The sequence below is a fragment of the Podarcis erhardii genome (assembly GCF_964252035.2).
Source record: "Podarcis erhardii genome assembly, chromosome: 9".
Taxonomy (NCBI): Eukaryota; Metazoa; Chordata; class Lepidosauria; order Squamata; family Lacertidae; genus Podarcis; species Podarcis erhardii.
Genome location: NC_138512.1, coordinates 3127699 through 3145311, shown reverse-complemented (window position 1 = coordinate 3145311; position 17613 = coordinate 3127699). Strand labels below are relative to the sequence as shown.

Sequence of the window (17613 nt, the reverse complement as noted above, 5' to 3'; positions counted from 1 at the left end):
CCCTATGGGTTCTCCAGAACTGGGTCCTGCAGAGGCTGCTCTTACTCTTCTCTTTAATGACAGTGCATTCTCAACAGCAGGCTGTTGACACGAAGCTGCATTAGTCTCTTTCCTCTTCTGCAGGTGAGGTGAAAAATGTGCCGAACTGGTGCTTGGTTGTGAAAATAGAATTTGATGAGGGCCTATAAACAGACTGAATCCAGGCAAGACTGAAATATTATTAGTGGGTGATTCTTCTGACCAGGTGGGTGGCGGTCAAGCTCCTTCTGAAAGAGCAGGTCTGCAGTCGAGTGTCTTCCTAGATCCACTGCTGCCACATGAGGCATAGGCAGCCTCGGTGGTGCAGAGTGCAGAGTACCAGCTTTGTCTGGTGGCTCAGCTATGGCCGTCTATGGACAGGAATAACTTGGCTGCAGTAATATATGCTCTGCAATGTGCTGTATATTTGTTTGCCTATGAAGATGGTTCAGAATATTTAGCTAGTGGCCACCCACTTGTTGACATATCACACCGATCCTGGCACAACTGCACTGGTTGCCAATTCAGAGTGCTAGTTTTAACACTGATGGCTTGGGACCACAATCTTTTCCGAAGTGCCTCTCCCAGTATAAATCTACTTGGACCCTTCCATCTTTACTTGTGATCTTTATTTGAATGCTCCCTCTGAGGAAGGTTCAAGAGGTATCAACAGGGAAGAAAACTTTTTCAGTTATGGCTACCCACCTATGGAATGCTCTTCCCAATGAGGTCCACCAATAACATCATTTAGGTGTCAAGTTAAAACTTACTTTTTTTCCTCCCAGGCATTTGATGGATTGCAACCAGCTGGTTGGTGGCAATTCCATAAAATGTTCTTCTACTGGGTTTGTTTATAGATTATTAGAATGGTTTTATTATGCTATATCTTTTTCTGAATTGGCACTGATTGACACTTTTTGTAGTAGACAAATAAGTAAAATTAATAATAAAGTCTGACCCACGGAATATTGTGTAAGACTACAGTTGTTGGCATACCCAATTTATCAGCTTAGCAAATAATATCCTGATTCCCACATCAATGTAAACCAAAGCATGATTTAGCATGAATGCATACAGGCCCTGGGAGAGGAAGCAATGGCCGTTTGGTCCTCCCTAGTCATTTTGCTCCTGCTCTGCACTGAACCTTATAAGCCATGGTTTGGTATAACATGTCGCCCAAATTGGGCTCATTATTTAGCTCTCTCCGCACTAAACATGAGCTGTAACCAAGTTTTGTCCTATAGTTTAAAGTTCATGGCTAGTGTAGAGAGAGCTAAACCACAAGCCTGGGTTCAGTTTACACATTAAGCCAAACCATAGACGAGCTCAGGGCTCCACAGCAGAAAACTGACTGAGTAGCAAACTAGAGGCAATTTCGTCTCCAGAAGCCCACATGCTGTCAATAAGGCATAGTTTGGCTTAGCATGATGTGCGAACCATGCTAATATCTCATCGCCAGATGAATTATTTGATATGCAAGGAAGAGAATATGCTATGTTGTTGTATTGATAGCAAGTCATTTCATTTCATTTCAAACAGTGGTATCAGTTCCTGCAGCTGTGCTTACAATCTATTTACCGTACAAGGACTGTGCGCTACTGTTCAGAACTTCTACTGATTTAAATGAGAGAAACAGCTGAAAGCAAAGAGACGATTTTAACTTGAGCACATGGTACAATCCCAAACATTTCTGCCTCACTTTGCCATTGAAAGCCCCTAAAACCCAGTTACTTAAAATAAGAAAATAATGGGGCTAGGCAAGAATATGTGCTCCAGCATCATTTTAACATGTTGCACAGGATCCCACACAAAGCCAGCACACACAGGCAGCCTAGCTCCATGATCCTTAGGGGTGATAGTAAAGGTGCTTCATTGTTTATAGTGCGTTACATTTGAAAATTACTGTTAATAATTCTTTCAAAATATTATTCATTATGCAATGCATATTATAGGCCACAGTATTAAAACAGAACCAGAGTAAACCACAAAGAACTAAGAAACAAAAGCATGGCTGCTCTCAAACAGTTTTTAAAAGGAACTAAACTCCCCAAATCCTTACGCTGCAAATGCCAACTACTTTTCTCACAAACTTTTTTTTTTTAAGACATGTTCACACACAAGTACAGCAATACATGTGTACTAGGCTTCCAGAATCTGATAACTTAAGTACCAAAATGAATCTTTTAAGAGCTACCAAACTGAACAAAATAAAATAAAATTAGATATAAATTCCTGTTTTAGACTGTGGTCAACTGAGGTCTAGACAAAACCCCATGCACATTCACTGCTTAGTCTCCAGTCTGCTCCAAGTTTGAAAAGGTAATTGAACTCAGTCTGTAATTACTGGATTAGACACAGATGGGCTCTATACATTTCAGGGGGAGAAGCACTGTTTGCATTCATTTTATGATTGCCTGTAAGGTCAAACTTTTCAAAATGTACTTTCATCTGTTAAATGGTTTCTTAAATTCCCCTGGGTAGATCTTCAATAACTGATGTTTTAAGCAATTTGAGCCTATCAGATCCTGTCTTTGAATATAATAAGTCGCCCATTTTCTAGTATTATATACGTACATGTAGGTTAATTGCTACATCTTGCATATTTTCAAAATTGCATTAAAAAAACCCTGAACACGTCATTCAACATACATACACACACAATCGTGTGATGTCTTCTATTTTAGCAGGAGGGTCATATATCTAACAATGAACTACTGCAACCACACACACTCGTAATTGATGTTATAATTAACTGAGCAAACACCCTACAATGCCACTCCCATTTTACTGTGCAGATATGGCAATACAGAAGTACCATCTGCAGCCTGACAAAATAAAGAAGCAAAACAACTGTTTATTCAAAAGAGTACACTTTGCTTTTTCTTATACCATCCAAACAGATTTCAAATAAAACTGAACCACTATGGTGCAATACTCAGAGAATGGGACTTGGAAAAGAGACTCACAGGTCCAACCCTGCTTGGCCATGTAGTTCACTGGGTGATCCTGGGCCAATCTCCATCTCTCAGATGAATCCAATTCATAAGGTTGTTGTAAGGATAAAATGGAACAGCAGCCACACCCCACAAGGCAAGACCACAGGGTCTTCATTCTACAAAGCTAGTTGGAAAGATAGAATATTTTATCTTTATAGGATGCCTTACTGATGTTTAGGAACAAAAAGGCCTATTTCAAACCTGTGTCTGGTTAGACTCCTGGTGAAATACTACCCTGCTACAGGAGGAGTTGATTCCTACACACAGATAATGTGCACGTCAGGGGGAAAGGTAGAATTGAAATCTGTGACACTCTGTCACTGAGTTTTTAATAGGCAGTGGTTTATTCTAATACGGAGGAGCATGCAATCAAATGACCCTCATCCTGCATTCTCAAGTGGAAAACAAAAAAAAAGCAAATCAACATGGGGAGACACAATGCAAACTGGGCTGATAAACAAACAAGCTGAAACTATGCGTGTGTTTTCATAGGAAAGAAATCTATTTATTTGCCCTATTTCTTCATTCTTCCCCTTGAATTGAAACCACTTGCCTACAATTCATAGGGATCAGGTCTTAAAATTCAGAGAAAATTATTTGCATTATACATTATAATGGGAAGAAAACAGGGAAATGAGAAAGATTTCATCATGATTTATCCTCAATACAAAAGGGGGAAAGGGGTGTTTTACATTCCAGAATAGGTATACTAAGCCTGATTTCATGAATGTCAGATCACTCCTAAAGACCACTGCAATTTTCAAGGCCAGGGATAATATAATATCAAACAATCTAACTAACCACAGTCAGGCATAATGGCTTCAAACTGTCAAAGTATATTTATCTTATTTCAGAAAATTTATATTCCGCTTGATTGTAAAACAACAACAACAAAAAACCCTCAGAGAGGTTTACAAAAAGCAGAATGAGTTACAACATAACTTATGACTGTTTATGCTCAACTTGTAATCAGAAGATACGTACCTAAATAAGAAATTGCCAATTTACAATTATATTATGAGGCGGCATGTTTATGTTGGTTAAAGGAATGAATTTTGCTATTAAAAAAACCACCTATTAGATTTGGAAGGTCATGGTATTAATTTTGGCTGGCACCCGTGTTTATGGTATGGAAATGCTAATATATATATAGAAGAACTTCGAGAACCATGTGGTAAGAAGGAATACCTACAGAGTCTGGGAGAAATATAAAAATCTGTTGGAGAGGGAAACACTCTTGTGGTTATCACCAATAGAAGCTATAGCATTGAAGAAGACTAATATGGACAGTCACTCAGAGAAGAAGATGGTGAAATGCAAACAGGGGACACAGAAAGGGCTGAACTCCTCAATGCCTTCTTTGCCTCAGTCTTCTCCGACAAATAAAACAATGCCCGAACTGAAGAATTTGGAGCAAATGATTCAGCAGAGGAAACACAGCCCAGAATAACTAAGGAGATAGTACAAGAATACTTGGCTAGTTTAGATGTATTCAAGTCTCCAGGGCCAGATGAACTGCATCCAAGAGTATTAAAAGAACTGGCAGATGTGATCTCAGAACCACTGGCAGTCATCTTTGAGAATTCCTGGAGAACAGGCGAAGTCCCGGCAGACTGGAGGAGGGCAAATGTTGTCCCTATTTTCAAAAAGGGGGGGAAGAGAGGACCCAAATAATTACCGCCCAGTCAGTCTGACATCAATACCAGGGAAGATTCTGGAGCAGATCATTAAGCAAACAGTCTGTGAGCACCTAGAAAGGAATGCTGTGATCACCAATAGTCAGCATGGATTTCTGAAAAATAAGTCATGTCAGACGAACCTGATCTTGTTTTTTGACAGAATTACAAGCCTGGTAGATGAAGGGAACGCAGTGGATGTAGCCTACCTTGATTTCAGCAAGGCATTTGACAAGGTGCCCCATGATATTCTTGTAAAGAAGCTGGTAAAATGCGGTCTTGACTATGCTACCACTCAGTGGATTTGTAACTGGCTGACTGACCGAACCCAAAGGGTGCTCATCAATGGTTCCTCTTCATCCTGGAGAAGAGTGACTAGTGGGGTGCCACAGGGTTCTGTCTTGGGTTCGGTCTTATTCAACATCTTTATCAACGACTTGGATGATGGACTCAAGGGCATCCTGATCAAATTTGCAGATGACACCAAACTGGGAGGGGTGGCTAACACCCCAGAGGACTTCAAAACGACCTTGACAGATTAGAGAACTGGGCCAAAACAAACAAGATGAATTTTAACACGGAGAAATGTAAAGTATTGCACTTGGGCAAAAAAAATGAGAGGCACAAATACAAGATGGGTGACACCTGGCTTGAGCGCAGTACATGTGAAAAGGATCTAGGAGTCTTGGTTGACCACAAACTTGATATGAGCCAACAGTGTGACGCGGCAGCTAAAAAAGCCAATGCAATTCTGGGCTGCATCAATAGGAGTATAGCATCTAGGGAAGTAATAGTGCCACTGTATTCTGCTCTGGTCAGACCTCACCTGGAGTACTGTGTCCAGTTCTGGGCACCACAGTTCAAGAAGGACACTGACAAACTGGAACGTGTCCAGAGGAGGGCAACCAAAATGGTCAAAGGCCTGGAAACGATGCCTTATGAGGAACGGCTAAGGGAGCTGGGCATGTTTAGCCTGGAGAAGAGGAGGTTAAGGGGTGATATGATAGCCATGTTCAAATATATAAAAGGATGTCACATAGAGGAGGGAGAAAGGTTGTTTTCTGCTGCTCCAGAGAAGCGGACACGGAGCAATGGTTCCAAACTACAAGAAAGAAGATTCCACCTAAACATTAGGAAGAACTTCCTGACAGTAAGAGCTGTTCGACAGTGGAATTTGCTGCCAAGGAGTGTGGTGGAGTCTCCTTCTTTGGAGGTCTTTAAGCAGAGGCTTGACAACCATATGTCAGGAGTGCTCTGATGGTGTTTCCTGCTTGGCAGGGGGTTGGACTCGATGGCCCTTGTGGTCTCTTCCAACTCTATGATTCTATGATTCTATGACAATGGGCAATATATAGAGATTTACTGGACTTATCGGAGAGAGAAATCAAACTGAAGACGTGGGGGAAAATAAAGAACTGAGCGACAGACAGGTTGCAGTATTACCAACTAAATGAAAAGTCAACTTGTCAATACACTTCTTAAATTGTGGTGCCCAGAACTGGGGACAGTATTCCAGATGTGGTCTGACACCAAGAAAGAATACAGTGTTATTATTACTTCTCTTGATCTGGACACTATTATACAGTGGTACCTTGGTTTTAGAACAGATTAGTTTATGAACAACTTGGAAACAGAATGCTGCAAACCTGGAAGTAGGTGTTCCAGTTTGTGAACTTTGCCTTGGAAGCGGAACATGTTCCGCTTCCTGTTGAGTGTGTTCCGTTTGTAAATTGAGTCCCCCGCTGCTTATCAGAGGCTTCCTGTTGAGTCTGTCAGCTGTTTAGACCTGAGCACCCACGCAACACAGAGATAATATTTGGAGCTTTTGTTTTTGCTACTTTTTTGCGCTTTTGTTTGTGTGGTTTTTTCGGGGTTTTTTGACTGTGACTTGTCCTTCGTTTTATGGTACTGACTTGTAACTGTGTGGAACCCAGTTCAGCTACTGATTGTGTGACTGCAAAAATGGATAAAAGCACTGATCCAAACAATGATCAGTGCACGTAAGGAAAAAAATTAATTTTAATTTTTATCATCTACAATACAGTCTTATTTATTTTATAGTACAGTACATTGAGTATTGCTTTCATTTTATGGATCAATGGTCTCGTTAGATAGTAAAATTCATGTTAAATTGCTGTTTTAGGGGTTGTTTTTAAAAGTCTGGAACAGATTCATCCATTCTGCTTTACTTTCTATGGGAAAGCATGCCTTGGTTTTAGAACGCTTTGGTTTTGGAACAGACTTCTGGGACGGATTAAGTTTGGGAACCAAGGTACCACTGTACTTCTATTGATGCAGCCCAGAAGAGCGTTCACTTTTTGTTGATTCATGTTAAGCTTGTGGTCCACCAAGACCCCAACATCTTTTTCACATGTACTACAGTGGTACCTCGGGTTAAGTACTTAATTCGTTCCGGAGGTCCGTTCTTAACCTGAAACTGTTCTTAACCTGAAGCACCACTTTAGCTAATGAGGCCTCCTGCTGCCGCCGCAGCACAATTTCTGTTCTCATCCTGAAGCAAAGTTCTTAACCTGAGGTACTATTTCTGGGTTAGCGGAGTCTGTAACCTGAAGCGTATGTAACCCAAGGTACCACTGTACTAGTAAGCCTGGTTCTTCCATCTTATATTTGTGCACCTGGTACTTCCCGCCTAATTGCAGAACATACATTTGTCCCTAGTGAAATTCATTTTGTTAGCTTTGTCCCAGTTCTCCAGTCTGTTAAGGTCATCTTGAATCCTCCCAGTTTGGTGTCCTCTGCAAATTGGATGGACATCCCCTCAATTCTTTCATCCAAGTCATTTAGAAAGACACTGAACAACAAAGGGCCCAGGAAGGTCTCCATGTAGCCCTGATATCTGGCAATGTCTAGCCAGCTGTTGAAGATAATTTTATCTATATCTGCTAAAACAAAAACAGCTTGGTAGATAGTTGTCTACAACTATCCTTAGATGCCAGAGTCAGGTGCCAAAGAACATGCTGAGCTCATGGAGGCTTCAGACTTGTGTTTTACATGGCAGACTTTTTTTAAGACAGAGGATTTAAAGCAGTTTATTTTATTTATTTATAAAAAGATTTATAAAATGTCACAGTGGTATATGATAAAATAATCAAAACATCATAAAAATGAAGTTGTGGTATAACATGCGGGTGTCAACTATTGGAAGAAAAAGAAGTTAATAATGTCACTGGCAATCTCCTTCTCGAAGTAGCTCTTGGGACTTCATGGTATAACATAATAAAGCCACGGATAAAAAATAAAGCCACGGATAAAAAGCAAAAATATACTGAGTTAAACACTAGTTGTTCCAAAAAGAAGTTCTGTAATTGATCACATTATTTCCTAGTGTTTTTCTCACAATTAAAAAAGAAGAAGCACTATACTGAACTACAATTCAATGTAGAAAAGTTTAATGATTTTCTGTTATCTATTATAAACTACTTCTAATCAGCATGGATCTAAGTGGATCGAATTCTGCTCCCACATACATATCAATTACATAAAAAACGAATTTAACATGCAAAGCAAAAGTGAAAACTTTCTAAACAAGAATTTTAAATAATGGGCACAATCTCATGTGTTCTGATCTAAAATGAAATATACAAAGACCTTATTAAAATCTCAGCATCCAAAGGAACTGAACCAGGCAAAAGAGAATCTAAAGTAAAAGGGAATTAAACATTAATAAAAAATCATGTAGCTGTCTTTTTTTTTAATCTTGGCAACAAGGCTTTGAAAGAAGAATATCCCAAGAACACGCACATCTGTTTAATATTACAAGCCAACTGTCAACATCCTAACTGAAGTTTTAATTTAATATTTTTCCTTTCTTGATGTTTTACCTTTAATCAATGCCTTGTGAGAGTATCAGCTTTCTATACGAAACTGTTAAATATAAAGAAATGTTATTGCAGCATGTTTATAAAATCATAGTTTGAGAACTTTGTATTTTTCTAAAGCCTGACCACAACTTAATTATCCGCAGGACATTCCAAGCTTGCAAACGTAAGCTCCAGTTCCCAAGCAATTTGGAATATCTACTGTACAGGACATTGGGCTTTCCAAATACCACAGCATGGTTCGGTTTCCAAAAGTCAGCATTAAGGCTTTTAGGCATGGCTTTTATTTTAATTAAATATTCGTTTCGGTGCTAATCATTAAATTGTTTTCATGCTTCTCTTTCATGTTACTTTGCTGTCCTCAGTTGTTTGTTATTACCGCAAAAGTGAAGGAGCCATTATGAAAAGGGGAAGCAGAGTCCCATGTCCAGCGCAAAGGAGAACATGCCTGTATTGGCGGCCGCCATCCCCATCAAGATGCACCCAATTCAAGAAGAAAAACTGCAATGAAATTTCCAGGGGAAACTATTGACTATCTAGCAGGGAAAGGCTTTGTCTTCACAATAACCCTCAATAAAATTAACTTCAAAACAACAGCATGGACATTTCAAAGAACCCCTAAAAGCCACCCAGTCACATTTGAAATAATTGTGCAATTTAGCTCCAGAAACAGAATTAACACAGTGGGGACCAGTTTCTCTACATTAATTAAAGGAGCAGACCAATTATTCTAAGACACTTATTTATCAGATGTTTATACTTTTAAGGTCCCAATGAATAATAATAATAATAATAATAATAATAATAATAATAATAATAATTTATTTCTGTTCTACCCAGCTGGCTGAGTTTCCCCAGCCACTCTGGATGGCTTTCAACAGAACATTAAAAGCAGAATAAAACTTCAGATATTTAAAACTTCCCTAAACAGGGCTGCCTTCAGATGTCTTCTAAAAGAAAGAAAATTATTTAGGGAATGAAAAATGTCGGAATTAATGTGTTCCCATTAAGAATACTTAAATTATTTTGAAGTCTGACTAGGACACATATTAAAAAATAGACATGCAGTCCAGGATACCAAAACTGCTAAAGAACAAACACAGAAGGCGAATCTACTTCACATTCAACAAGTTTTCATTCTGTCACTATTCTGCCTCTTACTCAGACCAATATAAACAAAAAAGGGGGCAGGGAGTTATCCAATCATGGAAAGATGATGTCTGGGAGCTGTGACAACTGAATGGGATTAAAAGTAGTTTACATTTGTAGTGTATGCATATTGTTTGTACAATTATTCACATTAAGTGTAATAAAACAAACAAATATAATTTTGTCTACATGGCACATATTTTAGAAAAGAGGCATATAAAAATTCTTAGCCTCTTGGTATCACTGTTCGGCAATATACTATTTAACCTGTGAGAGATAAACTGGTAAATGTCACCTCAGAGAGGCAGCTCATAGTTACAGCAACCCTGCTTATCCAATCCTCACTTTTCATATATCCATACTAGTTGTTATATGAATATATATATTCATATATATATATTACTAGACTAAACTTAGCATTTTGAACTGCTTGTCCTGTACACACATCTTACTTGGCTGACTTCAGAGGCACTCCCCAAGGGACTATTAACTGGTCTGGAACTTAATCAACTATTAAATAAGGCATGCTCTTTAGTTTTAAATTAGTTTCTGACATAAACATAACTTTTCATATTGTTAATTTGCTATTTTTCTGCAAAAATAAAACTTGTGCTACATGATATGGGAATTAGTTCAATATTTAAAATAGATGTGTGTAAACATACGGTAATACTGTATAAACTATAAGTATAATACTGTATATACCAGTATCAATGAGTTTCTATTTAAATTGTTACATGAGGAAGAACTAGCTGTCCCTATAACCTCAGCTATGAGCCCGATTTAAAAGAGCTAGCTTCTCATTAAAAGCAAACCGAAAGATGAAACCATTTTAAGTTCTTAATGTCCAAGATGAATTTCTCTAAACTGCAGAGCTGATTAACACTTAACCTACGCTGCAGACGTGCATGTTCTCTTTCCCCTGCTCTTAATTATAACGGTCACCAATTAAAATAAACTTTGTAAATGCAAAGCATGCTGCAATAGACAGTGTTTCTGGTTTACCCCATCATTGTTTGAACCACTTGCCTGGTCGCCACAGGCAACTAAGAACCGCATCCAGGCAAGTGAGGAAGTTGCCAGAAGAGGTTTGGAGTGCTTGACTCGCCACCCCCCCACCCCCCCAGCAACCAACTGTGTTTCTATGCTAGCCATGGAGGGGGTATTTTGCCTTCTCGCTGTCCACACAGAAACCAAGCAAGCTGGCAGCAAAGGGACAAATCTTTCTGTCCCTTCACTTCCATCCCATTGCATTTCTGTGCTGGGTGTAGAGGAGCCAAAGCTCACTCCTACATGTACAGCATAGAACCCAACACAACAGGCAGTGGTGGAAAAGTGCACCCCTTCCTGTGTTCCTACAAGAGACAAGCATCAGGCACAGAAACATGACATAGAGGCAGCAAAGTCTCTTCCCATGCCATTTGAAAGCTGGTAATGTTTGAGCGCAAATTTACAAGGCTGGTTTACGCTAACAATATTTTAGTTTCTCTACAACAGATTTAATTTCCGTTTCCATTTTGACATTGAAAACGGACTCTTCAATCTGATGTCATCACATGAGAAACTACGGAGGTAAAAGTATGCTATGGTAACTCTGGTAGGAACCTGACTAATTTTCTCAATTGTAGTCAGTCAACAATTGAGAGCCCTCTAGCACTGAAATACAGGATGATCTTTAAATGTTGTTCAACTTTGTTTTACATTTTCAAGTTTTACTGCCTGGTAATAGAAGCAGTGGCACATATATAACAAAAAAAAGGAAGAATAAAAATTTGAGTGAATCCTCTGTCTACATAATCAAGTTGAGTTTATAGCTGCAGTAAACACTTCACTTTATTTTATTTTATTGCAACACCAACTCTGGCAGCAAATGACCACTTTAATCAGAACTACCTAATGTCCAGTAGTTTAGTGCTTGGGTATCACTTCATAAGGCTGTACATTTCAACTATTTTACAAGATCACCATACAGCTCAGAACAGATGAATCAGTTCCAGTACTTCCTAGTACATCTAGCCTAGTACTTTCTACTACAGCTAGCTGCAACTCTGCAAGGTTTTGGGTCTTCCAGAGCCCAACTCCTACAGAAGATTCATCCAACTGGAGATGCCAAGGATTAAACTGCATACAAACATATAGCTCCTCAGAAAAGAGGTAAGCAAGTTACTTGCAATCTCCTCTCCCCTGCAAAAAAGCATTCTAGATACTAGGCTAACAAGGTGCCCTTATTTTCAGAGATAATTTATCTGGCTTACATACATCAACAGCCTTCCAAGGGTTTATATACAGATGTGATGTGATGTGATGTTTGTGTGAAGAATAAAATGTAAGCTCAGGTACATGTACACATTCCAAGGAGGCTTTGTAGCAACAGATATTGGTGGTTAGCATTAACTATTAGAAGAAAAGGAAGTGCAAATATTGACACTAAAATGCATCACTTAACAGTTAAGCAAAATTGGAGTGCTGGTGAGGACTGTGGAAGAAAAGGTTTTTATGAACTGAACTAATTAGGACTACACTTTAATAGCTGCCCACTGTTGCTACTATGAAAACCCCCCAGCTCTAATGGTTCACAGCTAAAGGCAAAATAAAACAAGATGTCGTTAGAAATTCATATACAGTATTAGTAGTAAAATAAGCACTACAGTTTAGTTGTATATTCTACTGCATTTGTACCGACCCTTTTGCTCTAGCGCATGATAAGGGGATAATGTCCCTTTCATTGGGACAGAAGCTGCTATTACTACTGCATCAGTAGAAACAGGCTATGGGACTGTATCAGGGATCAGCAAACTTTTTCAGCAGGGGGCCGCTCCACTTTCCTTAGACCTTGTGTGGGGCCGGACTATATTTTGAAAAAATAATAATGAATGAATTCCTATGCCCCACAAATAACCCAGAGATGTATTTTAAATAAAAGTGGACATTCTACTCATGTAAAAACACACTGATTCCCGGACCATCCGCGGGCCGGATTGAGAAGGCGATTGGGCCGCATCCAGCCCCCGAGCCTTCGTTTGCCTACCCATGGATAGAGGGAGTGGAAACAGTCTCTAGTTAGACAGCAAGGAGCCAATAAGCTTGTCACTGGCAAGACTGAAAGAAATACATATGTATTCAAGGACAGCAAGCTCTGTTCCACACCTGCCACTGAATCAGGGATAGCCATGATAAAAGGAAGCAAATGCACATGCTCCAATAATGGAGCCTGATCTTATCCAAGACACCTGCATTTTGGCATGTTGGTTCAGACTCCATCTAGATAAATTTAGAGCAGTTTAAGACTGCAATCCAGAGCTTTCCAGGCTTTTCAAGTTGGTGACACACTTTTTGGTCATCCATCATTTCGAGACACAATACTTTGGCCACCTCATGAGAAGAGAAGACCCCCTGGAAAACACCCTGGTGTTGGGAAAGATGGAGGGCACAAGGAGAAGGGGATGACAAAGGATGAGATGTCTGGACAGTGTTCTCAAAGCTACAAACATGAGTATGACCAAACTGCGGGAGGCAGTGGAAGACAGGAGGGCCTGGCGTGTTCTGGTCCAGGGGCTCACGAAGAGTCAGACACAACTAAATGACTAAACGAGCAAACCAGAGGTTAAACTAACCCTTTCCATCCCCAGAAAGAGTGTGGGGAGCATTCATGCTACACACCTACACACAGCGGCCGGCACACTAATGTGTCATGACTCACAGTTTGGAAAGCTCTGCATTAGAAGATAGGAACCTTCTGGATCAGGCCCATGGCCCATCCAGTCCAGCGTCCTGTTCTCACAGTGGCCCACCATATCCCTGTGGAGAATCTGCAAAAAGAACATGAGCCCAAGAGCAACTCTCCCCTCTGGTTTCCAGCAACTGGGGCATTCGGAAGCATTGCTGCCTCCAACAGAACGCAGAACAGTCTACACCAGAGCTTTCTAAACTTTTCATGTTGGTGACACACTTTTTAGACATGCATCATTTCATGACACAGTAATTCAGTTTTACTAGCAAACCGGAGGTTAAACTAACCCCTTTCTAGCCGTGGGAGGAACACAGGGAGAATTCGCACGGCACACCTACAACAGCCAACACACTAATGTGTTGCGACACACAGTTTGGAGAGCTCTGCTGTAATCCAGTTACTCTACAGCAGGCATGTCCAACAGGTAGATTGTGATCTACTGGTAGATCACTGGACGTCTGTGGTAGATCACTGGTAGATCACTGGCTCCCTGCAAAGAAGCTCAACAACTTTGGCTCCCCTAAAAAAAGCTCAATTTTTTTGTCCAGCACCACAAAAAATGGGGTAGATCACTGCCAGTTTTTAACCCTGTGAGTAGATTGCAGCCTCTTGGGAGTTGGCCACTCCTGCTCTACAGTTATTCTACAGTTGGTCCCAATAGACTCAGAGGGACTTCCAAGTAGAAATGCTTAAGACTGTGATGTAAATCACTGATATTAAATTCAACCATTGAACAAGATGCCCATTATGATAATGTTGCAGTACAACGTTTACATATTTTGTGAACACATTAGTCCGTTGCAGGTGAAAAGTTTCCTTTTTCTTCAGCAATGAAGAAAAACAATTGCCACAAAGGGTATGAGTTTTTCACTCTCCAAAAGCCCACTCCTATTCTGCAAGGTGCTTTAGGTTGCAATCCCATAATAAACACATACCTGAACTTAAATCCCTTTGATTTTAGTGGGGTTTACTTCTGGGCAGACATGTATGTATTGGATTGCACTGAAAACCTTGCCGCTATTTTATATTGTCTTGATAGATGTGTTTTTATGTACAGTATTGTACCTTTTTGTAATAATATGGATTAATGTTGTTCACCACTCTGGGGGCCATTGGGCTAAAAAGGCGGTATAAAAATAAACAATTAACACCCCATCCTCCTTTACACTGTCACCACTGGCTGGGTAGGTGGGGAATGCAAGAGGATCAGATCCGCAAAGAATATGCTCCAACGTGCAGTACTTCCCACCAGTGGCGTAGCGTGGGGGGTGCAGGGGGGCTGGCCGCACCGGGCGCAACATCTGGGGGGGGCGCGCTCGCCGCCTCCGGAGTCGCCGAAGAGCCTCGGGCGCAGGCTGTAGCAGAGCCCCATGTCTCGCGGAACCGACGAGCTGTGCGTGCGTCCGGGCTGAAGGCGTCCGGCAGGTAGCGGCTCCCCGCGTGTCAGGGCCGCGGAGGGCGCGCCAGGCAGCCCCTCCTCACAGCACCGCCGCTGCTGCTGCAGCGGCTGGGCATGGGTCCTCGCCTCTCTGCCCTCCTCCTCCTCTGGGCAAGTGGCGTCGTTTGGGCGGCAGCGCCAGTGGCAACTCGCCTCAGATCACCTGACACGGACCCACCGCCGCCGCCGTGGCTACCTTACCGTAAATACCCCAGCCCAGGCGGCAGCAAGAAGAAGCTGGCAGTGGCGGCAGGTTAGGGGTTAGGGGGCGCAAATTACTTGCCTTGCCCCGGGTGCTGACAACCCCCGCTACGCCGCTGCTTCCCACCCCTCTTTCTTTTCTTTCAACACACCAGATCCTACCCAGGCAGAACTCCGACCCCCCTCTCTGGCGACCTGCGAAGAAAGGAGCACTTCGAGCATGTGCAGAGTGCCGCTTCTTCACTTCCGCACAGCCAAACGCAGCCTCAAGATAGTAAGAAGCCCCAGCTGAGCTGCTGCCCCTGGAGTCGCGGCCAGAGGCTCTTTTCTGGACTCGACTGGCGCCGTCCTGGCGCCCGCCCGCCCCCCTGCCAGCCCCCCTCACCACTTCGCGGGCGCGGCTGGAGAAGTCGCCTTTGGCGCGCTGCCCGCCGCGCTTGAGCAGGGCCTGGGCCTCGTCGCGGGGCCCCTCGCTGCCGCTGCCGCCGCCGCCGCCGCCCAGCGGGACCCCCAGGGCCTTGTTGCGGGTCTTCACCGTCTTCACGCTGGCCTTGAAGAGCAGCGTGATGTCCACCGCCATGGCGGGCGGGCGGGCGGGCGGCGAGGCGGAAGGCGTCCCGCGCCCAAAGGCGTCCCCTCGCCAGCCGGGACTGCGCGCGAGGGTTCCGCCTCCGCCCGCCGCTTGGCGCGCTTGGCGGGGCGGGGAGTTGGCGGTTGGCCGGCTCCTCAGGGCGGCCTAGGAAGCCTTCTTCCGAAACAGCCCCCCCCCTCGTCGGAGGGACTGGGGGGGGGATCCCCCATTCGCTTTGGAGGAGCGGCCCGCAGAAATGGGGAAGCGCTCCTCGGAGTCTCTCGTTCATTTCCCTCCCTCTGCGCCTCATTATTCCCGGGATGGAGAAGAAGGCGCCGCTGCCCCCTTTGCCCTCCCCTTGGTGTAAGAAGGCTGAATCTGCGTTCAGAGCCTCCCCAGGCAGGGGCAGTGTATCCATACATATATGGGGTGTCCATATATATGTGTACAGTGGTACCTCGGGTTGAGTACTTAATTCGTTCCGGGGGTCCGTTCTTAACCTGAAGCACCTCCCGCTGCCGCCGCGTGATTTCTGTTCCCATCCTGAAGCAAAGTTCTTAACCCGAGGTACTATTTCTGGGATAGCAGAGTCTGTAACCTGAGGGGGAAAGCGTGGGGTTCAGTCAGTGCCGGATTAATTTATAATCTAAACAAGCTATAGTTTAGGGCCCCAAATGGGGGCCCCCCAAAAAATTTAAGAAAAAAAACCCTGGATGTACATTTCCAAAATATAAGATAAAAAACAAAACCTACATACACCAACCGTGTTTTGTGCTGTGTAGGCTCCTATGAATAGCATATATTCAACACAAAAAAACTGACAATTTGTTGTTGACAAAGAACAGCTGGAAATAGAAAGGACCCCATTACCTTCAGTAGCTTAGGGCCTCATCAGATCTAAATCTGGCCCTGGGTTCAGTGATGGTTGCCCTAGGGCACCTGATAGGAAGTTAGATTGACTTCAACCAGAGCCAGGGCCTTTTCAACTCTGGCCCCAGCCAGGTGGAACGCTCTGCCTCATGAGACCAGGGCCCTGCAGGATCTGATTTCTTTCCGCAGGGCCTGTAAGACAGAGTTGTTCCGCCTGGCCTTTGGCTTGGAGCCAATTTGATTCCCTCCCTCCCTCCCTCTCTTTCTTTTTTCTTTTCCTTCTCCTCCTGCGATGAGGCTACATTTTAATATTTTAATGTTCCATTATTTTAATGTTGTATTTTTTGTTTTTAAGTTGTAATCATTCATCTTGTTTTTATTATTGCTTGTAAGCCGCTCTGAGCCCGGCCTTGGCTGGGGAGGGCGGGGTATAAATAAAAAATTATTATTATTATTATTATTATTATTATTATTATTATTATTGGACAGGTGGTTGAAGGTTCGACCCCCATAAGGGACAGCTGCATCTTCCCCCTGCATTGTAATGGGGTTGGACCTTCCAACTTTGCAGTTCTATGATAACTTACAGCAGGACAGAACGGAGCTGAGTAACAAGCTCTCGAGCCAAAAGTAGCACCTGCTTCATTATTATTATTATTATTATTATTATTATTATTATTAATTAAATTTGTATACCGCCCATCATCCACAAATCTCCACTGCCTCCAATTAGTTCTAAATACTCCCTTATTAGACTATGGGACAAACAGACCAGGAGGCTTAAAACTGAAAAGCCAAACTACTACTACTACTATTATTATTATTATTATTATTATTATTATTATTATTATTATCTGATAATAGGATGTATTTGAAAGGCTAGATGTTAAATGAAACTTTGATGTTTGCTTTACAATGTTACCTCTTTAAAATAACCATGTCTTTTCCCTGGTCTAAGGCAATTGCCATTACAGTGGTACCTTGGGTTACAGATGCTTCAGGTTACAGACTCCGCTAACCCAGAAATAGTACCTCGGGTTAAGAACTTTGCTTCAGGATGAGAATAGAAATCGCGCTCCGGCAGCAGGACGCCCCATTAGCTAAAGTGGTGCTTCAGGTTAAGAA

General features: G+C 42.3%; 1 protein-coding gene across 1 annotated transcript in view; it reads right to left on the bottom strand.

Moving 5' to 3' along the window:
* Window positions 1–15647, bottom strand: part of STX18 (syntaxin 18) — a 52135-nt gene extending 36488 nt beyond the window's left edge. Inside the window, exon 1 of the mRNA XM_081876434.1 lies at window positions 15433–15647. Within this exon, the coding sequence (XP_081732560.1) occupies window positions 15433–15627 (195 nt within the window). The 5' untranslated portion in view covers window positions 15628–15647. The remainder of the gene's footprint in view (window positions 1–15432) is intronic.
* Window positions 15648–17613: the final 1966 nt, after the last annotated feature.